Here is a 23,751-nt window from a genome sequence, read left to right on the forward strand (position 1 = left end):
GGCTGGAGCAGGACAGGTGCTGGGAGGCACTGGAGATGCAGGTGCAAGGATGAAGAATTAGGCAGAACATGAGCAGACAGAACAGAACTAAGGAAAGAAGCTTCTCCTGAAGTCCTTTCTGAAGCACACACATGAGCTCAACAAGCACTAACCTAATTCATTGAATCATGGAATCACAAGGTTGGAAAGGACCTACAAGATCATCCAGTCCAACCATCCTCCCTTTACCATACCTACAGAAAATCCCTAAACCATATCTCCTAGCTCCCTATCCAGGCAGTTCTTGAACACTACCAGGTATGGTGACTCCATCACCTCCCTGGGCAGCCATTCCAGCACCTGACCACTCTCTGAGAGAACCAGTCTAAACCTCATCTGATACAACTTGTGGCCATTTCCTCGGGTCACGTTTGTTGCCTGGGAGAAGAGATCAAGACCCTCCTCATCACAGCCTCCCTTCAGGAAGTTGTAAAGTGCAGCGAGGTCTCCCCTGAGCCTCCTCTTCTCCAGACTAAACAATCCCAGCTCCCTGAGCCGCTCCTCATAAGACTCATGCTCCAGACCCCTCACCAGTTTCGTTGCCCTTCTCTGGGCACATTCCAGGGCCTCAATGTCTTTCTTGTAGTGAGGAGCCCAAAACTGAACACAGTGCTCAAAATGTGGCCTCACCAGAGCTGAGTACAGCACTTATTACTGAAGCCTGGATGACTAAAGCTCAGAGAATCTTTTCTAAACATTAAATGTCAAAATCCAGCAAGAAGTCACAGAAGAAAAAAATTATGACAGCTTGTAGCATTACGTTTTTAATTTTAAGCCCCTCACAGTGACACAGGTGGAACAAGCATAAAGGGATATATTTACACAAAATATGTCCAACATTCATACTAAGAAGGCAGACAGACCCCATTCTGTTCAGTGGACGGACAAATCACTGCTTCTCTACAAACACATGCTTTCATTCACTATTTTTCAGTGAGCCAACGACACTTAAAAATACCACTCTAGAGACCTGTAAAAATTGTATATTATTCAGTCAATCCTTTGCCTTGGTAGAACAACTGTGTGTAAAGAGAATGACTGCATTTTCTACAGATGTACACTGTGGCTTTCAACTTCATTATTACACTACTGAGTAGTAGTTTGGGTATCATTAATTGCAGGAAACACTGATTTACCTTGGTATTTTTGCCATTCATGTTCGTTGTCTGATCAGCTTACCAGAAACAGTTCTTACACGACCTCCCAGTAGCACAATATAGAATAATAACAAAGAAGTCAATGATAATTAGGAGAAGGTGTAACAAAGTAACATGCTTTGTCATCAATTTAACTCATGTCCAATTAGAGTCAAGTGATGGAAATCCACTGAAATCACTCTGTAAAGAAATACATATTTGTGAAGCATTAAGTGTAAAACCTCATGGATTTTTTGGTCTATGTACTGAGAAAGCATTCCTCACAGACAGGATGACAACTCAGGAGCTACAATAATACTGTATTAGATCTTGGCTGATCCATTCAGCAACATTGTAAACTGTTCCATTTTAGGTACTATTTTTCAACCTTCACAGTCTTAATGATGGCAGACACAAAGATCAGTAAACAGTTTTATAAACATAATGTGAATTTATTATTAATATTATTTTTTTACTTTATCACTTGTGGTTTATTTTGTAGAAATAATAGAATTGGAAATAGTCCCTCATTGTATGTTTTAATCATCCTTAAGGCAAGCATTATTTCTCCGATGTTCAATACAGCGTAGTAGTATGAATTCATATAAAAATAGCAAATTCCTGAAAGTGTAACACCATAACAAAAACACTAGAACAAATACTTGACAAAATGTGCCCACTACTGGAATTTATGGTCATGTGCTATGGTCAGACATGGATGTTTCTAGCATCATATCACTTTCATTCATTTCTATCTCAAACGTTTCTTCCAATGGACGGCTGGTATCCGTATTTGTCCTTTGATGTGATGCTTCTAATGTTACTATACCGCTCTCATCCAGAGTCTGTCTTTCTATGTCAAATTCTCTGAAATCCCAAGCAGGTGAAATGATGTTCTTTAAGGTCTTCATTGTGTGTACGTCAAAGTCATAACATCTTAATTTGTCTTTGATCTCTGTTCCTGGGAAAACAGACAAACCATTAGTTTATTCCTAGCCAACACTCCCTAAAATGTACTATGAAAAAATATCCAGAGACTACTATGGTTCCCCATGTGTTTAGAACAAGTTGTTGTCAATGCTTAATAATCGAAGTGCTGTTCTGACAAAATCTAGCAGCCTCCAAGCCATATACACATACACACATGCACACACACACAAGAAGTAAAATTCAGATTCAAAGTGTGCTACTAGGAGCAGCTGCCAATTCCCTCCCTTCCCAGCTTTCCATGAGACTTTCTTTATCATTTCAAGTTGATGCAACCCATGATGCATGTAAGGTATTTAACATAGCCGTATGGTTCTTCCAGATGTTTTAACTGACAATAGTGAGAAAAAACATATGCTTCAATTGAGTGAAAAATCTGCTGGGAAAGCAGAATGACGGTAGGCTCCAAGGATTCAATGACTTACCAATGTAAGCTTCAGAATCACCAATATACATTTCTATGCAATGTCCGAGCATTGTGACTGAAAATGTGTCATCCCTCCTAAGTCCAAGGGCCTATAAAAAAACCCAAAACAGTAAAAAGTTTTAGCTGCATATAAAACCATTTGCATCTTAAGTCCACCATTCTGAGCTCGTTGGTTGACGGTGTGACCAAATTAGTCTCTACTGTAAAAGCAAAATACTGTGCAACCAAAATATTTTCATATGAACTGACTAAAGAAAGCAAACCACAAAAATACAACTAGAAATGGACATGTATTCAGAAAATTACTCATAAGCCACTAAGTAAGAAACACTACTACTAAGTACGTATAACTGCAGCTAACTTCTCAACCCAATCAACATGAATGCTGAAACATTTAGCGCCCACTAAAATCCATCATTACTCAATGAAAACATGAAATCACCTCAACTGTCCTGGAAATAATAAAATACAATCATAGAATTGATCAGGTTCGAAAAGACCTTAAAGATCATCAAGTCCAACCACAACCTACCCATAGTACCCTAACTAACAGCCCTCTGCTCAATCACGTCCCTGAGCACCACATCCAAACGGTTCTTAAACGCACTCAGATAAATCCATGACAACAGAAAGTGGCCTATTTTTAACATCTACTCTAGCTGTAGAATTTCTTTGAAGCACTGTCTAAAGTAATTTCAATCTATTTCAGCTGTAGAAGTTGTTAATGCACACACAACACATAGGGTAATTCCGTTGGTTTACAAGAAGGATCCACCAACAGAATTTTAAAAAGTGGCTTAAAAATAACCAAAAAGATCTTAATTTATAGAAAAGTAAAGAAGACTTATTAAAAAATAATAATAATAATACATTAATCAATAATTTGGGGGTTGGATAAAACATCCAATCTGTTCCAAAATCAAAATTGAATGAAACGGTAAATAGCGAATCAGTGACCAGCACTTTAAGCATACATACCGTATGAAAATAGTCAATTGCACTCTCAAAATTGCCCATTAGACTATGGATGTAGCCAATGGCAGAGTAAGTAGAAGCATTCTGAGGAATTAGTACTAGAGCCTGGCGATGGTATTCCAGTGCCTCTTCATACTTCCTGATGGGGATAAATACAGAAGATCTATTAGCAAGCTTGAGAGCGGAAGATGTTTTTATAGTATTCTATTGCTAACTTCCTTTCCTCCATGACAGACAATCCTGTCAAGAACTTGAGGTTTTTGATTCATTCTCTTAACATAAAAAGCACGCAAGAGTCACAGATATTGGTAATTTTCTTCCTCAGCATAATTGAGAAATCACTGTTCCCCTTACACAGCGCAATAGCTGCCTGCAGCTAGGTCCCTTTTGGAGAAAATTCTAGCAATTTGACATGGTAAATTCCTTTAGGTATTTAATGCTGCTCACTGCTAAATTAGGTTTCTTCCTGTAGCTCTCATTTTCCTCCCCAGGGGAGTAAAGGAGCAATGAGACTGAATCACTCATTGTTCAAAATGAGAAAAGCTCCTCAGGCAGAAATTTCAAAACCCTTAAGTGCTACATATATCGGGACTTCTACTTCGACACTGTTTTCATTAGAACAGTAAGATTTACACACAGATGTAATTTCTTTCAAATATGAGCCATGCTTTCTTTGAAAATCATCTCCTACATAGACTGCTTATTGCATTTGCTATTTTACACACCAAGGATTAAGTGTACTTTATGGTGCTGCTGAAGTGTCACATTTAGCACGTCCTAATACCAAGCTGTCAAAAACAAAGTCAGCAATTGTCTGTAATACAGCTTATATCTAACTGGAACCTCTTCCATCTGCATCTTAGTAAAACAAGCTACAGTTAAAACCACAACATGAAAAACTATATGGTACTGGTTAAACATAAGACAAGACTGGTTAATATTAAAGAGAGAACATTTATCAATGTTAAAACTGCTAAAGCTTTTATATGTCATTTGCACTTCCTTTTTCCCTTCCCAGAATGCAAATATGAAGTGAAATATGAACCACTCCTGTCCTTAAGAGCCACAGAACAAAATTTTATTGTTAAGGTCACTGAACACTGAGCTAAAATAATAGAACAGAAGCTAAAGCTCTGATCCAAGCATTGAATAGCATAAAAGGTGGGTTTGTGCTGAATTCACTGGACATAGTCAAGCATGTCAGGATTGTGACAGCAGCTCATTTGCTTTCAGACACATCTGAAAAGCTAAAAGCCAATGACCAAATTTCTATTTAAGAATCAACAGCTAAGGAAAGGCTTTCACATTAAGTATTTTAACTTGCAGGTGAAAGACTGTATATAAGGAGCAATCTGTGCACTTATTTTAGAAACTAGGGATCTAGGGACGCTTGCTTTTCTTATAAGGTGCTTCTACATTGCCCTCATGTGGTAAACAGGCCTGATGAAAACAAGGAGGCCCAGAAAAACACATTTTCTGTAGTATTAGATAACTGAAGCTCCTGTACCCTCTACTTACTTCAGTTTCCGGCAGACATGTCCTAAGTTGTTCAGTAAAGGCTCCCATTTATCAACTGTTATCTGCAAAATAATCAACAATTCAAGTAGCTGCAGTTAGCTAGACGGTAACTAAATTCTGTAGGACTACTTAAACAACACAACGAACCCACACCCCATAACAAACAAGGCAATTCAATCACAACCAAGAAAAACTTCACTAAAACTTTCAGCTGTTTCAATACATGTATTTAAAGCTCAAATAAGCCTGTTTTCAATTACTAACTCCCCAAACCCAACTACATTTCTTCCAAGTTTTGTTTTAATAAATCTATGTCTTCTCCACATAGGACTGTAGTTTTTCAGTGCTTTCTACTTTGTCAGAGGTTCAATGTACTCCAGAAGCAAGGTCATTATCTTGGCAGGAGATACACTGCCGACAACTATTGCAACATAAGGTAGTGTCCTCACTACAACATTTAAGCTAAAAATCATTAGAAAGCTATCTGTAAGTTCACAGCTCAGCTAACTTTCAGTTGTTAGTTAAGCATCCCTGGATCCACTCCTACACAGTCTCCATCTGGTAGAAAGAAAACAAATCCATGCCTACAGATTTCCAAACAAAACTGGAAGTGATTCAAGAACGCAGCTCCACATGGTATTAGTTACCTACCACACGTGGACCCAGTTCCACCTTCAGGCCAAAAACCATTCATCTACTAATACCTAAGACAAAGAATGCAACCTGGGTTCCACACTTCCCAGTCAACACTCATAGTTTTGTTCTGCCTTTGCAATCATTTGTTTTTAATCCCAAATTAAAACATACTTTTGTCCATTTCTGGCAGCAATGAAAACAATGCATGATGACTCTTATCTAAACACATACACTTACTGAACACATAATTACAACCAGATGGTCCAGATTTTGAAGTCAATTTTATATTGCATTGCTTTTGTCTCAATACATAAAACTTCCTGGAGTTTTATGGATTTATGATCATATATATTATTAGGAAAAATACCTCATTTCCAATAGCTTTGATTTTTTCCAGTGCATCAAGAAACCACTTTTCTGCAGTTTTCCAGCTAATTAATGGGAGCAGGGAGGAAAGAAAAGTGAATTAGCAAAATGTTCTAATTAGCAGTATGAGAAAACTGCATTACAATCAACAGTTCTTTGATCATATTTGGTTGTATGAACGCAATTATCATTAAAAATGTAGTAATGTTTCCAATTGATCTTAATGGCTGACAAGACAAAGTTAAAACAAACAAAGCAACAAAACCAGAAGTAAACCAAGGAAGTTCAATGAATGACTTTTTTATCTGTTATATTTTTTTTTCAGAATATATTTGACGTCTCCTGACTTGACAAAATGCTTTGCCGCACAAAATGTTATTGCACGTATACGCTTGTGTGAGGAAAACAGATAATTCTTCTGGGCATGCAGCTACCCAATGACAAGTACACAACAACATAATCATCTCTGCATGTTTCTCAAGCTCCAGGTTCTTCCCTCATTCTATCTTAAACAAGGAAGAACAATTTAGAAATCAAGCCTTTACCTTAAATATTATCTAAATTGAGAACCAGGTGATGCTTTACACTGAGCTGTAGAATACAAAGTAAGTACTTTAATAGATATACTAGCACATCACATTTCAGAATAATCCTTCCTTAAAATTGTATTTAATCTCATTTTGCAAGCTTACTCTCCATTCTGAAATGCAACCACTCCGACTTCATGCATAACAAAAGGATCTTCAGGTGCAATGCTTAAAGCTTGGCTGAAAAACCTTTCAGCTAGCTTTGAGTTGTTGGTCAAGCCATATTCCAGTCCAATATAGAGCATCGGCAAATGACACCTAGAAAGAAAATTCATGAGATACAGGTCAATTTTCTCTACTACTTATGTAGGCTTCAACATTTCTCAATATGGCATTTCCGACATACCCTTTCATGAGCTGTGCAGCTGTGAAGTACGCAGCCATTGCTTGGTCATGTTCACTCTCAACAGCAAATGAATGTCCATACGCTATCCAGGCAGGTCCATAGGTCCTCTCAAGTGTAGTAGCTTTGCTGAAAACAAGAGCAGATTTCAAGTAAGCGTCTAAAATCAAATTTCATCTGCTTCAGACAGTACATAGCAAATTCATATGACACTGGGTATCTATTAGGATAATCTTTCATGTCTGGATGTAAATAACATTCATTTTAAAGGTCAATTTAAAAGTTTGAACTATTGAGCACTTACTAGTATTACACATTTTCAAGAATTCACAGTATTATTTCTATTGCTGTTCATGGACATCAGAAATTACTTGACACTACTGAAAAGAAACAACTATATTAGGCAAAGCAGGTAAAATATAGACAAAGTCAGTAGTGACACGTAATGTATTAAATATATGCAAATTAATTAATGACAGTTGTGTTTACTGTCTTCTGGGAGAAAACTTGACCCACAAACATTTGCATCTTTCCACCCTACACCCTACAGTTTAAATTCCTACAAAAAACCTGTCTCATGAACCACTTTATCCAGAATGCTTGTTTGCTGCATTCTCTTCAATTCAATTCAAATGCCTCGCATTCTTCCCAAGCTCTCTACACAGGTTGACTTGATGGTTACATTACAACACAGGTTTATTATGTCCTGACAAAACCTAGTTTCCCTACTTGGTGCTGAGCTTTATGCAAGATCTGAAGGAACAGATGAGCACGCAGATACCTCCTAGAGCAACTGGAATGATACTTTCCTTATATACTACTGGGCATAGAACAGATGTGTCTTCTACTCTTTCTGTGATGTCCTATGACTCCAAAACAATGGTATGGATGGGAGCTTTTATCCATGGTACCTCCAGATAGTTAGTTATGGCTAGCCTTGTAGTAGTATACTACCAAACCAATCTACTACAGGTTGGTTCAAGGCTTCTCAGTTTAAATTTACACTATCAAAACAAATGCTGTACTTCTCAGCTCTCTGACCAGTGCTAACGATCAACACACATCTAACACGGGAAAAAGCAGTGGACTGGCTGACCAGCCTAGAAGTACAAGTCTATTAGTGCAAGGAGAGAACTACACAGCCAAATGGCAGGATCTTCTGTTTGACTCTTCAATTTTAGATTAGAAACCTGGACCTGAGAGAATGCCCTAGTGTCCTTAAGCTAAAAGCTGAGGCTGGATTACCTAGCCATAGTTAGCACAAGTTAGTAGTACAAGTGAAGGTAAGGACTGCACCTGCTCATAATGGGAAGGTGACTGGCAAGAGACTCCATGTAAACCTGTAAATAATTATATTACCTGGAAGATTGAGGTCTAAATTGCCATGACATTAACAGGGTATAAACAAAAGAAATATTGTGGTAGTAACCACCATACAAAGCCTTCTGCTTACTGAGCTCTAACAACAACTGTGAACACATATTTACTTATGAATATTTACTTAGCAAATAAGAAACAGATGTGCAAGCGAGGAAAACAAGTTCTACCTGAGGTATCTTCTGGCATGTTCATTTTTGTGGCCAACCATGAGATAGTAGCAGCCTACTGCAAACCATGACACCTACAGATTACAAACCAAGATAATTATTAGATATACAACATTGATTTTAGTGCAACATCATTGCAGGCTATACTTCACGAGGGATCACTGTATAGCAGATAGAATGCTGGCATGCATATGTCATAAACTGGGTTTGTTCAGCCTCAAGAAGAGAAAGCTAAGTGCAGAGCTTACTGCTGCCTTCAGTTTTATCTAATGATAGGGAATACAGAAGACAGAGCTGGCCTCTTCTCACAAGGAGCACAGTGGCAGGATGGGAGGCAGTATGGACAAGCTGTAATACAGGGAATTCAGACTAAATAAAAGGAAAACAATTTTCACAAGGCTTAGAACAACTTACAGGATTATTTGGGTACAAATCCACCAGTTTATGAGAAAGATAGAAGAGTTCTGAAAAGGAGAAGAAACAAGAAACAAAAATTACAATATGCTAAAACATTCAGATGTTTCATCCCCTTAACTTCCTATACGAATATGCAGCAGATCTAGTGTTATTAATGCACCCTGTACAAAAACGTTTTAGTGGTTACTGCCTCTACATAGAGGCATTTCTGCAACTAGCTATACAACCCACTCCTTAAGAACCCTGCAACAACTTGGGTAACTACTATATCTTGCGGTAAATGCCTGCAAAATTACACTTAAATCTACTGTGTGAAGGTAAAACACAGTTCAGCTTTCTACATCTAAAAAGGAATAACGTATTGGCCAGATCAATTTCAAAATGAGAGTCCTGTGTACTAAAGACAGGACAAAAACAACTCTATTATTCCATGCAATTACTTCTTTGAAAAACTATAATTATTTTTATTAGAAAATTGACTGCAGGTTACAGGAAGCAATCAGATACAGGATAACAATTTTAATGTCTTCTGAAATTGCATTACAGTACATAAACCAACTGTTTCCTCAGAGCATGGTGCTTTCCAATTGATGAGTTCTGTACTTGAGTGCTCTGCATCAATTCCTCTGCTTAAGAAAAATCAAATATGAAAAACCACTTAAAAAATATCAGCTTATTTACAAAAAGTCCTCAATGCAGTCTTAAAATAACTGAACACTGCAAGTAACAGTACACCTACAGATCTATTTGTGCACTACAATGCACTATCCCTAGAGACACTGCGAAACATATGAGCTCTTTGTTTTATCTTCCAATTGGTATTGAAGACATTCAAGGCCTTCACTGGATCTGCATGTTTATACGCAGATTGAAGTGAAATGAATTCATCCCAGCTGCAAGTGAGCTATTCTCATAATTCCAAAGGTGTTCTCTGGTTATAGATTTATTTCAACTAAAAACAGACCTTCACAATAGCAAAGGCAAGGAGAGCACAAAAAGGTTTTTAATATTTATATTTAATATAATATTTATATTCAATATTTTTAATATTTTAAAGACCAACAATAGTAGGACAAGGGAAAATGGTTTTAAGTTGAAAGAGGGAAGATTTAGGTTGGATGTTAGGGGGAAGTTCTTTACTATGAGAGTGGTGAGGTCCTGGAACAGGCTGCCCAGGGACACTGTGGATGCCCCGTCCCTGGAGGTGCTCAAGGCCTGGTTGGACAGGACCCTGGGCAACCTGATCTAGTAAAGGTGTATGTTTGGTGGCCCTGCCAGGCAGGGGGGTTGGAACTACATGATCCTTGAGGTCCCTTCCAACCCGGGTCATTCTGTGATTCTGTGAATATGGAAATAGCACTACCACCTAAGCATGCGCACTGCCAAAGAGTTCCTCCTAGTTCAAATGAACACATTTTATTTTGTTGCTAGATACTCTATGAAGAGCAACTCAAAACAGAGTCGAACAACTGAAGTGGCACAGTACAGTTCACACACTTTCTGGGTATGCAGCCCAATGATTAAAAGACTGACACTTGTGATCACCACTGAGTACAGATTCTTTGCGCGACCACCTCCCCGTCCTTCACCATTAGCTCTATAAATCCCTTCTTTTTCACTTCGCACTATTCACTTGGAACCACAAATAGGAAGAAAAATACCTGTCATTTTTCACATCAAATTTTGGGAATGGCAATGTTTAAAATGGCTTACAAGGGAATTTCTTGGCATCTTTGAATCTTCTTTAAAATCGTGTTTTGTTGGTTTTTTTTTAAACTATCATTAAATGTTGCATTTCTTACCATTTGCTTTATTAAGTTCCACAAGTGTCCCTATGTGGACAGGTAAACAGTTTGCATGGAAAGGATCCTTTTCCATCACTCTAGAAAATAAAAATAAAATAAAATAAATGAAATGTACATTTCAAAAACCTTAACATGTTTGAAATAGGCTGCTTTCATACTGTGCAATGTTCCAGTTAATTACCCCTTCCAGCATTAAATTGCCATTTGTAACTAGACTGTACCTATTACCAGCACAATAAAGGTTTCAGACCAGAAAAAATAACCAATCATTTCGCTTAATAGGACTAACAACAATTTGGCAAGCTGAATATACAATTAGAATAACTACAACAACAACAGAACACAGGATGCATTTGTTTGCAGGTCACCTCTATTTTAACTAGCAGACACCAATATTACCATTCCCTGTCCTATAAGCTCCGAAAGGCCTTCACAGCAACTTTCCTGCAATACTCCTGTGCTTCCTGAGCTTATGGAAATAGGCTCTACAACATTAAGCAGCATGCCAGAGGAAACACGCTTAGCTCAGTTTTAATATTTTTATTTATAGTGACATTTAGAAATGGATTAGATGCAGGACATGGCTTGTTGGCTTGTGAGCACCCTGATCCAGCTATAGGTGTTCCTCTTCATTGCAGAGGAGTTGGACTAGATGGCCTTTAAGGTCCCAACTCAAATGATTCTACGATGAATTGAACAGTCAGTCCAGTTATTACTATTCCACAAGATACTGCAAAAAAACTCTTAAAAAATCCCTTTGTATACTTACAGTGAAGTACGTTTGTAACACATTTTGAAGTCACAGTTATAATAATGTCTTTCAGCTAAAGACACTACTACATCCAGGTTTTCCTGAAGACCATTTACTGATTCAGGAATCAACGTTTCACTGGGTTTATTATACTGCAAGACAAAAGAAACACAACATGCAAATCCAACCCAATATCAGATGCTATCAATATTGATTTAGATCCAAAAGAATATAGCTACACAGAGTTTAGCATTCTTTGTTTTAAACTGAAAGTGAGTAAAATCTGTATTTGATAAAATGGTTCTTTGCAACGTACTTTAAAAGCTTATTTGGAGCACTTGATTATGTCAGTATATGAAGTTTGAGCTGTACAAATGAATACTGACTTAGTTAAAGTTGGCTTCCAGTACTCCCACATTCTCCCCAGAAAAAAAGATTTTGGAAGAATGTTGTTATAACCTCTTATTTTCAGGTAATGGACATTTTGCCTACATTGTTAATGTATTTTCCTTCACCTAAAATGCTCTCAGAAAATAAAGCTAAACCAGATGGAATTACATAAAACTATTATACTTTCTTTCATAAAATGAGATCTACTGCATCATAAATTGAATAATGACCAAATCTACAGAGCAATTGTATCTCTAAGGCTCAGAGTAAAAACACTAACAAAGATCACCTGGAGTCAAGATTTAAACACAGCTGAACAGCTTTTTAGTCAGCTTATGGTTTTACCTTTTTCAATTTATTCTCAAATAGAAAGTGCAGCAATTCTTGTTCTTCTTCTGTACATTGTTTATTAAGAGGTAGAGATTCAAGAAGTTCCTTTTCTATAGGAATTAAAGAACAATTTGTAACAGTTACATTAGAATAAATGACAAGATCAAACATAGTAAGAACTCAGATGCAAAAACATAGTACAGATGCATTAAAAAGAGAATATTAATTATGGAAATTAATGATCAAATTCTCACTTCCTTCTAGACTTTTAAATGAAACTTAGTTACTGTCATAGTAACTCATTCTACATGTCTGTTTATCCCTTAAAATGGTCTATTAAATAACATCTACTGTAGAGAAGCAAAAACCAGTAGGATTTTGCAAATCCAAAGGCTGTGAAGTTAAAAATAAGGAAAAACAATGCTCAGGCTGAACAAAAAGCATGGGAGCTTCTGCAGCTAACAAATGAGACAGCTGGGTTACTCTGTTCCTTTTAATTCTCAGCACTGCAAGACTAGAATCTTATGTTCAAATATAATCTACTACTCAAACTAGCAATTTTCATTCATTTCATAAGTTTAAAAAACTTTTAATACTTTCCTACCAACTGAGGACAATTTTTACTTCAGCTTTTAAACTCTGCATTTTTTTTTTTTTAATGCAGGTAAACAGCATATTAAGAAAGCGGATAAATTTTACTTGTATTTGAGAAATACTGCTATCCAGACCTTCTTGTGCAGTCAGCATATGGTGCGATGTTAAAAGATCAAACGCTTCAAAGCAGTAAACATCAAGCTTCAAGGCTTCTTTGTAGCTGTATGTTGCTAGGGTTCTATTATCCAAAGCATCATAGATCTTCCCTCGCAAAAGGCATATAGAGCTCTTGATCTGGTGGAAAAGCAGGGCTGGAGGTCAAAGACTGAATCAATGTTTGCAATTTGCTTTTGAGCACAAATCAAATGGGCTCCCTGAAAAGTAAAAAGCATTCATGTACAATGGAACCCGGTTTTCTAGTGCTGTTTTCAAATACAAATAGTTTCTATGAGCTTAAGAATCAAATGATTACATTTTGAGGTTATTTACAGCCAAACAAATACATGCTTGAAATAAGCAGAGGGAGGACAGGAGTCTGTATTTCCTACTTTATGCACCCAATCTCTGACACCGAATAGTAAAACAGATAAACTACACTCCCCATTAAAGGGAAATGGACACTTCCACACATCTCTTTTAAACAACACACTTCTCCTAAGACAAGAATGTTCCCATCTCTTAGTCCAGAACAAGCATTGGTGCAAATCAATCAAATGAGTAAATTTTGATAAAGCTATGACCCTAGCGAGGAGTTTGATATATGTTCCATGTAACTGTACCAACCTCACTACTTCCCTCCTTTGGCAAACCAAACTTACTCTCCCTGCATTCGTGAACTACGCTGTCCTAAATATTCATGAAGATAAAGGCTGAGGAAGTTGAGTTTTTTTGACTGGATTACTTTTCAGACTCAATTTAGTTCAAGAATCAGTCAACTAGATGCCAGGGAAAAAGTACCATGAGATGGGGAAAACAGCAAAGAATAAAGAATGAACAGCCAAGGCTGTTTCTTATTTTCAGCCTAGCTAGCTTAAACAGTTCCATTAAGGTACAACAGAGTAATTCAGCCTAATCCTCTTCTGGTTTAAACCAATTAATATAAAGCCTATATAAGGCAGTATAATAATAATAAAAAAAAACAGTTCACATTGACAATTTAACTCATTTTGCTTCTCTGTTTTTTCAGGTAAAAACCTGTTCGTCAGCCCTCGTGCTATAGTTTCAGCTAATTAATTTACAACTGGACGAGCAAACTCTTCACAGACCCTTCAGTCTAAATATACTTTGAGAACCTCCTCTGTGTGCCTACACAGAATTTTGTCCACTTAGCTTCAAAACACTTCACTCAATTGCCACAACATTTCCAAGTGTGACAACACAGAAGGAACTCTTTCATTAAAAAAAAACTACCTACAGGAGAGGAAAAGCTGCGTTATCATCTCAGAACCTGAAGTACAACTGAAGGAAATGTTATTTTACATTATCAAGACAGAACCTGCACTACAGAGCTAAATGACTCTAAATATCAATGCCAGATTGAGAACGTCCTTCCGTAAATTACTGACAGGCACTTTACAGGATGTTTCTGTAAATTACTATGCAAAAATGAAGCGTTAAAGTTTTCTCTCCCATACATGCAAGCTAACACCTGACTTATGGGTTGGAAGAGGAATGATTCAGTGTTTCTGAAAGCCACCTTAACCAGAAAGGAGTGCTTAAACACCTCGAGTTACAAACTTCATACAACTGCAAAATCCCTTTTCGAATTCACACACGCTTTTTAGTTTTAAAAGCAGTTATTTTTAAAGTGTCACTTACAGAAGACTGTGACATCTCCCAGTCTGTGGCAGAGTCTTTCAATCCACTTTCATCCTTCAAGTACTTCTCAAAGAGTCTTTTGTTGATTGGCTCTTCCATATCAAGGATATCCAAGGCCTGCTGATGTTCTTTGGCAGCATACTAACCACAAACGTGTGTGTGGAAAAAACAAGGTTGGGACTTGAAACATCTGTACATTATGCATCAATAAACCTAGTGTTACATTTCAAAGGCACGGATTGTAACAACCAGTATTTACCGGTAGGGCTTTTATATCCAAATTGGAATTTACATACATACATCATTCCACTGTTATAATCAACTATTTCACCAGACACCAATCGTACAGGACTTATACTAAAATCATTTACATGCTTTCCCCACAAAATATTAGAGAAATATTTTCTTTTCTGGACAAAGGGTCAATTAGATTTCTGCACTACAGTACCACAATGGATACTCCAAAAACCATACCGAATGATCCAGGTTTATAAATACCTGAGGAGGTGTGGGAGCCATAGTGGTGAGTCTGGTCTCTTTTCAGTAGTGCGTGGGGACAGGACTAGGGGTAATAGGATGCAGGTACAGCATAGGAAGTTCCGCACGAATGTGCGGAAGAACTTCTTTACAGTGAGGGTGATGGAGCACTGGAACAGGCTGCCCAGGGAGGTGGTGGAGTCTCCTTCTCTGGAGATATTCAAGACCCACCTGGACGCCTACCTGTGTGACCTGGTGTAGGGAGCCTGCTTTGGCAGGGGGGTTGGACTCCATGATCTCTAGAGGTCCCTTCCAACCCCTACAATTCTGTGATTCTGTGATATTGAAGGCTAAGGGTGGAAATCAACTGTCCCAAAACTTAAACTTATAATTCCAATGAATGTTGAGCCTCAAAAACATTTAATTTACCCAAGACACACCTATTACTTAGTCTGTTTCCAATAGAGGTAAAAATGTGTACTCACATGACATCTAGCTGCAAGGTAGCGACATGCTTCATATAACTGAAAGAGAAGTTGCATCCATTTTAGTAATAAAGAAAGAGAACTCTCTCATTTTTCAATTGTACAGCTTCTCCTGCCCTCTCACCCAAGGAAAATCATAACTACTTAAGTCTGTAACTTCTCATATTCAGAGGACACTGTGTTCACTCTTGTCTTGACCACATTCATTCGCAGAGCAGGACAACTGAAGTAACTATACTCTAAGTGATATCCCACCTCCTCTTATCTGCTGTTCTATCCTTGGACCTCCACCTTATCTGTGACACACCTGGGCCAATACACAGAACAGCTCTGTAAGGAGAGACCTATGAGGATCACTGACCAACTGCCTGACAACTTCAGGGCTAAACAGAAGTTACAGTCTGTTATTGAGGGCATTGCCCAAATGCCTGGGGAACACTGACAGGCACGGGTCAACACCCATATCACCAGGAAGCTTTCCAGCACTTTATCTCCCTCATAATGTGATGTTTCCTTATATCTAGTTTGAAATGTGTTGCTGTATTTGGTGCAGGTAAACTGTATTATGTAGGTTTTATAATCAACATTCCCATGGACCTTCACCTCTGAAAGTAAAGAAGCCACTGTGGTTAATAACAGAGGTTTGTAAGTGGAACAACAGTGATGTGTCTAAAATGACTTACCTTATCCAATTTACGCGATCGAAGGGCATGTGCCGCCCTATGATACTGAGCTGTCAGGTAAAGACACTGGGCCAACCAGTAGATATCTTGAGGTTCCTCTTAAAAATAAAGCAGAAATTATAAACCATCAATTGATAGTTGGAAACAGCTGGAGCACAAAAACACAACTCAGAACTGTCTCCCACTGAAAAGCTCAGTGGGATCTTATGAGGAGAGGCTGAGGGAGCTGGGATTGTTCAGCCTGGAGAAGAGGAGGCTCAGGGGAGACCTTATAGCTCTCTATAACTTCCTGAAGGGAGGTTGTAGTGAGCTGGGGGTTGGTCTCTTCTCTCGTGTAATTGATGATAGGACTAGAGGGAATGGCTTTAAGCTGCACCAGGGGAGATGCAGGCTGAACATTAGGAAGTATTACTTCTCAGAAAGGGTAGTCAGGCATTGGAATGCACTGCCCAGGGAGGTGGTGGAGTCACCGACCATGGGAGTGTTCAAGAAAAGTCTGGATGTTGTGTTGGTGAATATGACTTAACTGGGAAGTATTGGTAATGGTTGGACTAGATGATCTTCTAGGTCTTTTCCAACCTTGATAATTCTGCGATTCTGTAATATAGATTATTAGCAGTCTAGGTTTTTTTTGTGATCAAAGCCATTTAAAGAAACTGAAATAGACTTAACCATTAAGAAATGACTGAAGAACAAGGCGATATGGTAACACTTACCACGAGACAACGAAGCTACTTTGTCTGCCCAGAACAGGGCGCTCTGATACTGCTGCTGTAAAGGAATGACAGAAAGAGTTATTATCATTCACTGGAAATTTGTTCTCCTGGCTTCCCTTGAAATCTATTACCTGCTACTTGCATGGATTACGTATGCAGTGCCTAATGAATGGTGAATTACATCCGAGTTCCTCTCAAGCTCAAAAATCATTGTGAAAGGGGCAGTCCAGCATCCGCAGGACTCCGAGGTTAGCAATGTTAAACGGGGCCGTCCTGCAGGCGGTCCCCGCTGTCCCAGCTCAGCTCAGCTGCGGGCCGAAGGCTCAGCCTGGGGTTACCCCACGCTGGGCCGCAGCGAGGCCATAGCTCAACCGACCGCCGCCCGGCGCCTCACCTGGTCGATGTAGTGCCGCACCCGCTTCCGCAGCCGCTCCAGGTTCATCGTCCCGCGGGCCGTGTATGAGCCCGGATCCCTCCACACAGCCCGCCGCGATAGCAAGGCTCACGGCGGCTGGGCGTGCTCGCACCGCGCCGTGCCGCTCAGGGCCGCCTCTTCCGGCCCCGCTCAACAACGACCGGCCCCTTCCTGATGGGAGACGCGCCCCGAGCGCCGCGTTCCGGCTGATGTCAGGTTGAGGGCATAAAAGAATGCCAGATTCCTTTAGATTCGGTTATATTCGTTCGCTGAGCTCTCACACACCTACGTGTATGTTTGGTGGCCCTGCTAGGCAGGGGGGTTGGAACTACATGATCCTTGAGGTCCCTTCCAACCCGGGTCATTCTGTGATCTGTGATACAGCTTCTAAGCAGGACCCCAGTGGTCCGTCATGGGTCTGGTACTTATTAACATCTTTATCAGTGACAGATAACGGGATGGAGTGCATCCTTGTGGTCTTCCTCTCTACACTTCTCATCCAAAAGTACGAAAAGTATTGTTAAGCTCTTTGGTTGCTAAGCAAAGTAAGCCAGAAGACTGAGAAATACACAGGCAACTTTAGCCTGTCTTGGGATGAAGCTACAGCATAGGAAGTTCTGCACGAATGTGCAAAAGAACTTCTTTACAGTGAGGGTGACGGAGCACTGGAACAGGCTGCCCAGGGAGGTGGTGGAGTCTCCTTCTCTGGAGATATTCAAGACCCGCGTGGACGCCTACCTGTGTGACGTGGTGTAGGGAACCTGCTTTGGCAGGGGGTTGGACTTGATGATCTCTAGAGGTCCCTTCCAACCCCTACAATTCTGTGATTCTGTGATTAGCAAGTGTGTACCAAGCTGAGTGGTGTGGTTGGTGAAGCAAAAAGGAGGGATGACATCCAGAGGGAGATTTAGGTTGTATGTCAGAGAGCAGATTTTTACAGAGAAGGGTGTTGAGGTGCTGGAACACGTTGATAGAAAGGCTGTGGATGCCATGTCCCTGTGGGTATTTAAGGCCAGTTTGGATGGGGCCCTGGGCAGCCTGGTCTAGTCTGTGATCCAGCGGTTGGCAGCCCTGCCTGTGGCAAGGGGTTGGGACTTGATGATCCTTGAGGTTCCTTCCAATCTCTGACATAGAGAGCAACTCTCCTCCTCCCCCCCCCCCCCCCCTCCTACCTCGCCTATCTCTCCTAAAGAGTCTATAGCCGTCGATGGCAGTATCCCAGTTGTGGGAGTCATCCCACCATGTTTCTGTGATAGCAACAATGGGCAACCTGATCTAGTAAAGGTGTATGTTTGGTGGCCCTGCCAGGCAGGGGGGTTGGAACTACATGATCCTTGAGGTCCCTTCCAACCCGGGTCATTCTGTGATTCTGTGATTCCTTCCAACCCAAGCCATTCTGTGATTCGATGAAAAGCAGCTCAGCTGGGATTTTTGTACTGTTTGCAAGCTACTGAGTGATAGGGCCCATGGTTTGATAATAAGTGTCACATTTTCTTCACAGACCAAGTGTAGTGGTAGCTTACTAGAGCTCAGTAGTTTTTATCAGGCCAGTGGGCTGTTGAACCTGATGAATGAGCAAAGGACGCTTAACTATCTCAGCAGAACAGAAAGAGATAGGAGCTGGTGCTCATCTCTATAGAAGACTTGTCTGGGGAAGAAAAAAATGATGCACAGGAAGTGTGGGGGTTGGAAGAGAAGAGGATGCTCTTGTTAGTGTGGGTGAAGGCGCTGAGCATCTCAAGAAGAGATGCTGTGACCTGTGTAGAACATCTGCAACCTACAGCGTCCTGAGGAGGCCCAAGGAGTGCTCTGCTCAGGTGAGAAAACTGAGGCATAGAAATGCATAGAGGATACGTTATTGATGGAGGAGTGTGGCCAAAGAGATCTGAGCCACAGCACTGAGAACAGCAAGCTGTGAGGTGGTGGTTGTGAGGTATTGGTTGAGAGGGGAAAACTGAATGTTCTCTCACAACTGTCTCAATTTCTCTTCCAAATTCAAAAGTAGTGATGTGCTGTTGTGTGTAGGGCTTGTGGATTGAGATAAAAACTGTCAGACAAAAAAAAAAAAAAAAAAAAAAAAGAAGAGGAAAAAGGATAATAGTAATGATGATATATATCTATAACATATATATGTGTATGTATGTCCAGCCAACTCCCCTCAGTTTTATAGTTTATTTCATGTGATGTCATATGGTGTGGAATATCCCTTTGGCCAGTTTAGGTCAGATGGTTTATGTTAGATTCTATTCCCTCCCAGCTCAGTGTGCCCAACCCCATTCTCCCCCCCTCCACCCCCCCCACCTCCAGCCTTCTTTCTGGCAGGGCAGCATGAGAAGCTGAAAAAACAAAATGTCCTTGGCTCTGTGTATCTCTGCTCGGCAACAACTAAAACATTGGTGTGTCCTCAACATTGTTTTTCTCTGCAAGCCAAAACATGACACCACAAAGGAAAAATCAACTCTGTCCCAATGGAAACCATGACGTGCTAAACTATTCTGCTGGTTAAGTGGCATTGATATACATTCTGCTTTGCTGGTAGTACTCAGAGATATGAAGACAAGGAGAGTCAGTTAAAAAAATGCTTTACAAACTTGCATTCTGGTATCTTAAATCTTGAGAGGAGGGGGAGGGCTGCACAGTCATATTAAAACTTTCTCACTAGTAGAACTGTCTGTGTTTTATCTGCACTGGGAACCTTCTTGCTTTTCTTTTTCTTTTGATCTAAAAATATCTTTAGGTAAGATATTCTCATAGTAGTGCACGACTTCCTGCTGATGCTTTAATTTATTTTGCCCTGAATCAGCTTCATGCTTGTTCTTGTAAACTGGTTCCAGTTAAAGTGTGTGTGTTCACTTCGGGTTTTTATGCGAAACAAAGTTTTATGTTTGGAAAGATAACCTTCTTTTCAGACTTGGGTATTGTAACCAAAGTGAGGTGGTATGCAGCCTTTCAGTACCTGAAGGGAACTTACTCCCAGGAGGGGAGTAAACTCTTCGAAAGGGCTGATAATAGCAGGACTAGGGGAAATGGTTTTAAGTTGAAAGAGGGAAGATTTAGGTTGGATGTTAGGGGAAAGTTCTTCACTAGGAGAGTGGTTAGGTCTTGGAACAGGCTGCCCAGGGAGGTTGTGGATGCCCCGTCCTTGGAGGTGTTCAAGACCAGGTTGGACGGGGCCCTGGGCAGCCTGATCTAGTAAATGTGTATGTTTGGTGGCCCTGCCAGGCAGGGGGGTTGGAACTACATGATCCTTGAGGTCCCTTCCAACCTGGGTCATTCTGTGATTCTGTGATTCTGTGATTCTGTGGTATGTTAAGGCTTTGGAATTGAGGACTATGTTGTGGTGAAAGAGTCTTCTCAAATGCTCCAGCAACAGATGGTCTTTCTGGGATGGTTTCAGAGACAGTTCCAACTCAGCTGTTTTGTGGAGATAAGAGGAAAATTTCCCTGTGAATATCAGGAAGCACTTCTGTGCTGTGCAGGTGACAGAGCTCTGTGTCGTCACAGGAAATGGCAACTATATTTCACCCAGTTATATTTAGAGGTGATTTAAGACTTTTTCATTAATATGAGTAAGACTGAATTTTGTCGACGCTTACTCATTAACTAATCCGGAAATTAATAAGGTTATTTATTGAAATATGTAACAATTAAACAGCAACTTGATCACAGTTTTATGGATGACAAGATTCACACTAACTTACTAACAGGATATTTATTAAATCAGTGTACAGATGTGAAAAAAAAAGCCACCTGACCACAGCCCTGGGCACCCTGCTCTGGGTGGCCCTGCTGGAAAGGAGTTGGGGCAGAGGGACTCAGAGGGCCATGCTAATCCTACCCATCCCATGTGATTCTGGTGTATGTGAGTGACCTTTTACTGCCCTAACTTTGAAGCCAGGACTTGACAGGTAGCTTGTGGGGATGCATGACTCAGTCCCTAGGAAATAAACCTTTATTGGGTCTTCTGCTGCTTGCTGTTTATGGCTATCTGAATGATATAAACCTCCTGAATTTTTAATTAATTTATTTTTTTTCCTAAAATAAATAAACTTGACATTTAGATTTGTTCTCTGCAGCAGGTTTGGATTTACTGCAGTAGTTGTAGGCTCAGAGTGATTCCACTGAGTCCTGTGGATGGTATCAGAAGTAACCAAAATCACATTTGGATTCAGTTTTTTTCCAAGAGTTTAATTTAGAAGAGTGTTCTCTTTCAAACCGACTTCTCTTTCACACATGCATTTGTGGACCGCTATGGTTACCAGAGGTGCCAGAGATGTGCTAAAGGATGCTTAATCTTTCTTGCTCAAAACTCTACAGAGAAACTTGTTTTAAGTCAATTTAGGAAACAGAAAGATTCTTTGTGTATGTTTTCATACACAGAGCTGCAGCACTTAAACAAACAAAAAAATCCCACAACTGTTTTGTATGCCATAGTGGTGGCTCTTCCTATTCAGTACAGTAAAGGTACAGGAACAAAAAACAGTCGGATAACTGGATGAAGAGAGAAGGAAGGAAGCAGACTGTGCTTGTGAATCATGAGTGATGTAACATATGCATGGTCTGATATTTTGAGAACTCTTGAGGCTTGGGGCGTGGGTCTGAATGGAAGTCTTTAAGTAAAAAGCTGTTGTTTACTTGAAATGAGCATGTAATTGTGTGTTATAAAATTTGCTTTCTAGATTTTGGGACACTAAAATAGTGAGTAATATGAAAAGTTTATCTCTGTACTATGAGATTGAGCCCATATTGCAGGGAGTGGAGCTGGAGCAGATGCACACTTTCATTTGGTATTCATCTCCCTTGGCTGTGGCAAAGACTGCTCACTACTGCAGGTAGCACCAGCATGGACAAAAAACCCCATGGCACTCTTTCAGGTTAGCTAATATGAAATCCAGTTTGTTGGCATTTCTTTTGAAGGAGTAAAGATTTTGAATGCTCTATTGTGAAGGTGCAAAATCTGAAACAATTGTATACAGAAAACAGCTTCTTCTTCTCTTGGGTCACTGTCTCAGAGAGATGCACCTGCTTACAAGAAGATGTTTATACCTTGCCATTTATATCCTTCAGTTCCACAAAGAAAATGAATCAATGACTGAGTGATATGCTCCCCATATTGGTGTGATTATCATTTCCCTCTTAATGTTCTCTGTTGACTCATAGAGATTCTTTAATCGCTGTGTGGTCCTTATGTGACCCTTGCATATATCAGCATGTGTGTCAGAGAAGCACTTCACTGTTCAGTGAAGTGGGAAAAAAAACACAATCAAAAAATCGTTCCCACGTAGCAGTAGGTTAAAATCTCCCATTTACCCAAGTGTTAGAGACATCACAATCACTGCGACTTCTCACTGCGGCTGAGTTAGATCACATCTTTACTGTACAGCAGGGAGAGATGCTTGTAAGCCAGGAGAGGCTGTCAGTCTTGATACATGCCAGTCCCAGCCACCTGTATCAAGGAGATCAGTAGTGAGAGGAGAACATGATGGTCCTCTGCATGAGGAAGGAAGTTCAGTAGATAGGTTAAATAAGGATCTCTTTGCAGTTGGCTACAGTATATTATACTGCGTATATATAATATGTATATACAATATATAAAAATCCTTTTCAGGAGAAGCCTAATTAAACATTAACTAAATCTGCCAGTAGTGATTGCATAAGTGACCGGAGGTGTGCTAATATATGTTTTAAAACAGCAAGTTGTAGTGAAAGGAGATTTCATCATTCATGTTATTCAGCTCCAACTGGTATTGCTTTCCTTGTGCTAGCAAATAGGAGTAGAAATCACGAGACTTTTACTAGATGTAAGTAGTTCATATGAATAGAAATATTATTTCTCTTTCAGTATTAGACCACAGAGGAGCGCCGCAGGTGAAGGTTAACTGTTGAACCTGCAAGACTTTGATTTAAAGGATGCTCTCCTGCCCTCTAGTGTTAAAGTCATTTCCGATTACTGTGCAATTTTTGTCTCTGATCACCTGATCGATTGTGTGCGGGTGTGAGAGAATTTCTGCTGTCTTTGGAAAAGCTGAAAACTTACAAATTGATCCTTACAGAATCACAGAATCACAGAATGACCCGGGTTGGAAGGGACCTCAAGGATCATGTAGTTCCAACCCCCCTGCCTGGCAGGGCCACCAAACATACACATTTACTAGATCAGGTTGCCCAGGGCCCCGTCCAACCTGGTCTTGAACACCTCCAAGGACGGGGCATCCACAACCTCCCTGGGCAGAGAGAGAGTCCTTAGTCTAAGTGGAAAATGACATGGGGAGATGGAGAGGTATTTTGAGCTTTCAGTAGTTGTCTGCG

General features: G+C 39.9%; 2 protein-coding genes across 2 annotated transcripts in view; one reads left to right on the plus strand and one right to left on the minus strand.

The window, feature by feature from the left end:
• Positions 1-777: 777 nt before the first annotated feature.
• On the minus strand, positions 778-17,590 carry CDC16 (cell division cycle 16). The gene is made up of 18 exons (XM_015849556.3): positions 17,422-17,590; positions 17,028-17,082; positions 16,312-16,409; positions 15,629-15,667; positions 14,667-14,807; positions 12,983-13,142; positions 12,270-12,364; positions 11,553-11,686; positions 10,781-10,860; positions 8,976-9,025; positions 8,562-8,635; positions 7,018-7,143; positions 6,777-6,929; positions 6,086-6,149; positions 5,083-5,144; positions 3,568-3,703; positions 2,588-2,678; positions 778-2,136 (listed from the first exon to the last, which is right to left on the minus strand). Exons 1-18 carry the CDS (start codon positions 17,467-17,469, stop codon positions 1,871-1,873), a joined length of 1,872 nt encoding a protein of 623 aa, XP_015705042.1. The 5' UTR covers positions 17,470-17,590; the 3' UTR covers positions 778-1,870.
• Positions 17,591-19,131: 1,541 nt separating this feature from the next.
• RASA3 (RAS p21 protein activator 3) overlaps positions 19,132-23,751 on the plus strand; it is a 145,867-nt gene continuing 141,247 nt past the window's right edge. The window contains exon 1 of the mRNA XM_085552399.1: positions 19,132-19,259. The gene's annotated coding sequence lies outside the window, so the exon portion shown is untranslated. The remainder of the gene's footprint in view (positions 19,260-23,751) is intronic.

The sequence above is a fragment of the Coturnix japonica genome, chromosome 1 (genome assembly GCF_054131305.1).
Source record: "Coturnix japonica strain WE chromosome 1, WE-NBRP24, whole genome shotgun sequence".
NCBI classification, from domain to species: domain Eukaryota; kingdom Metazoa; phylum Chordata; class Aves; order Galliformes; family Phasianidae; genus Coturnix; species Coturnix japonica.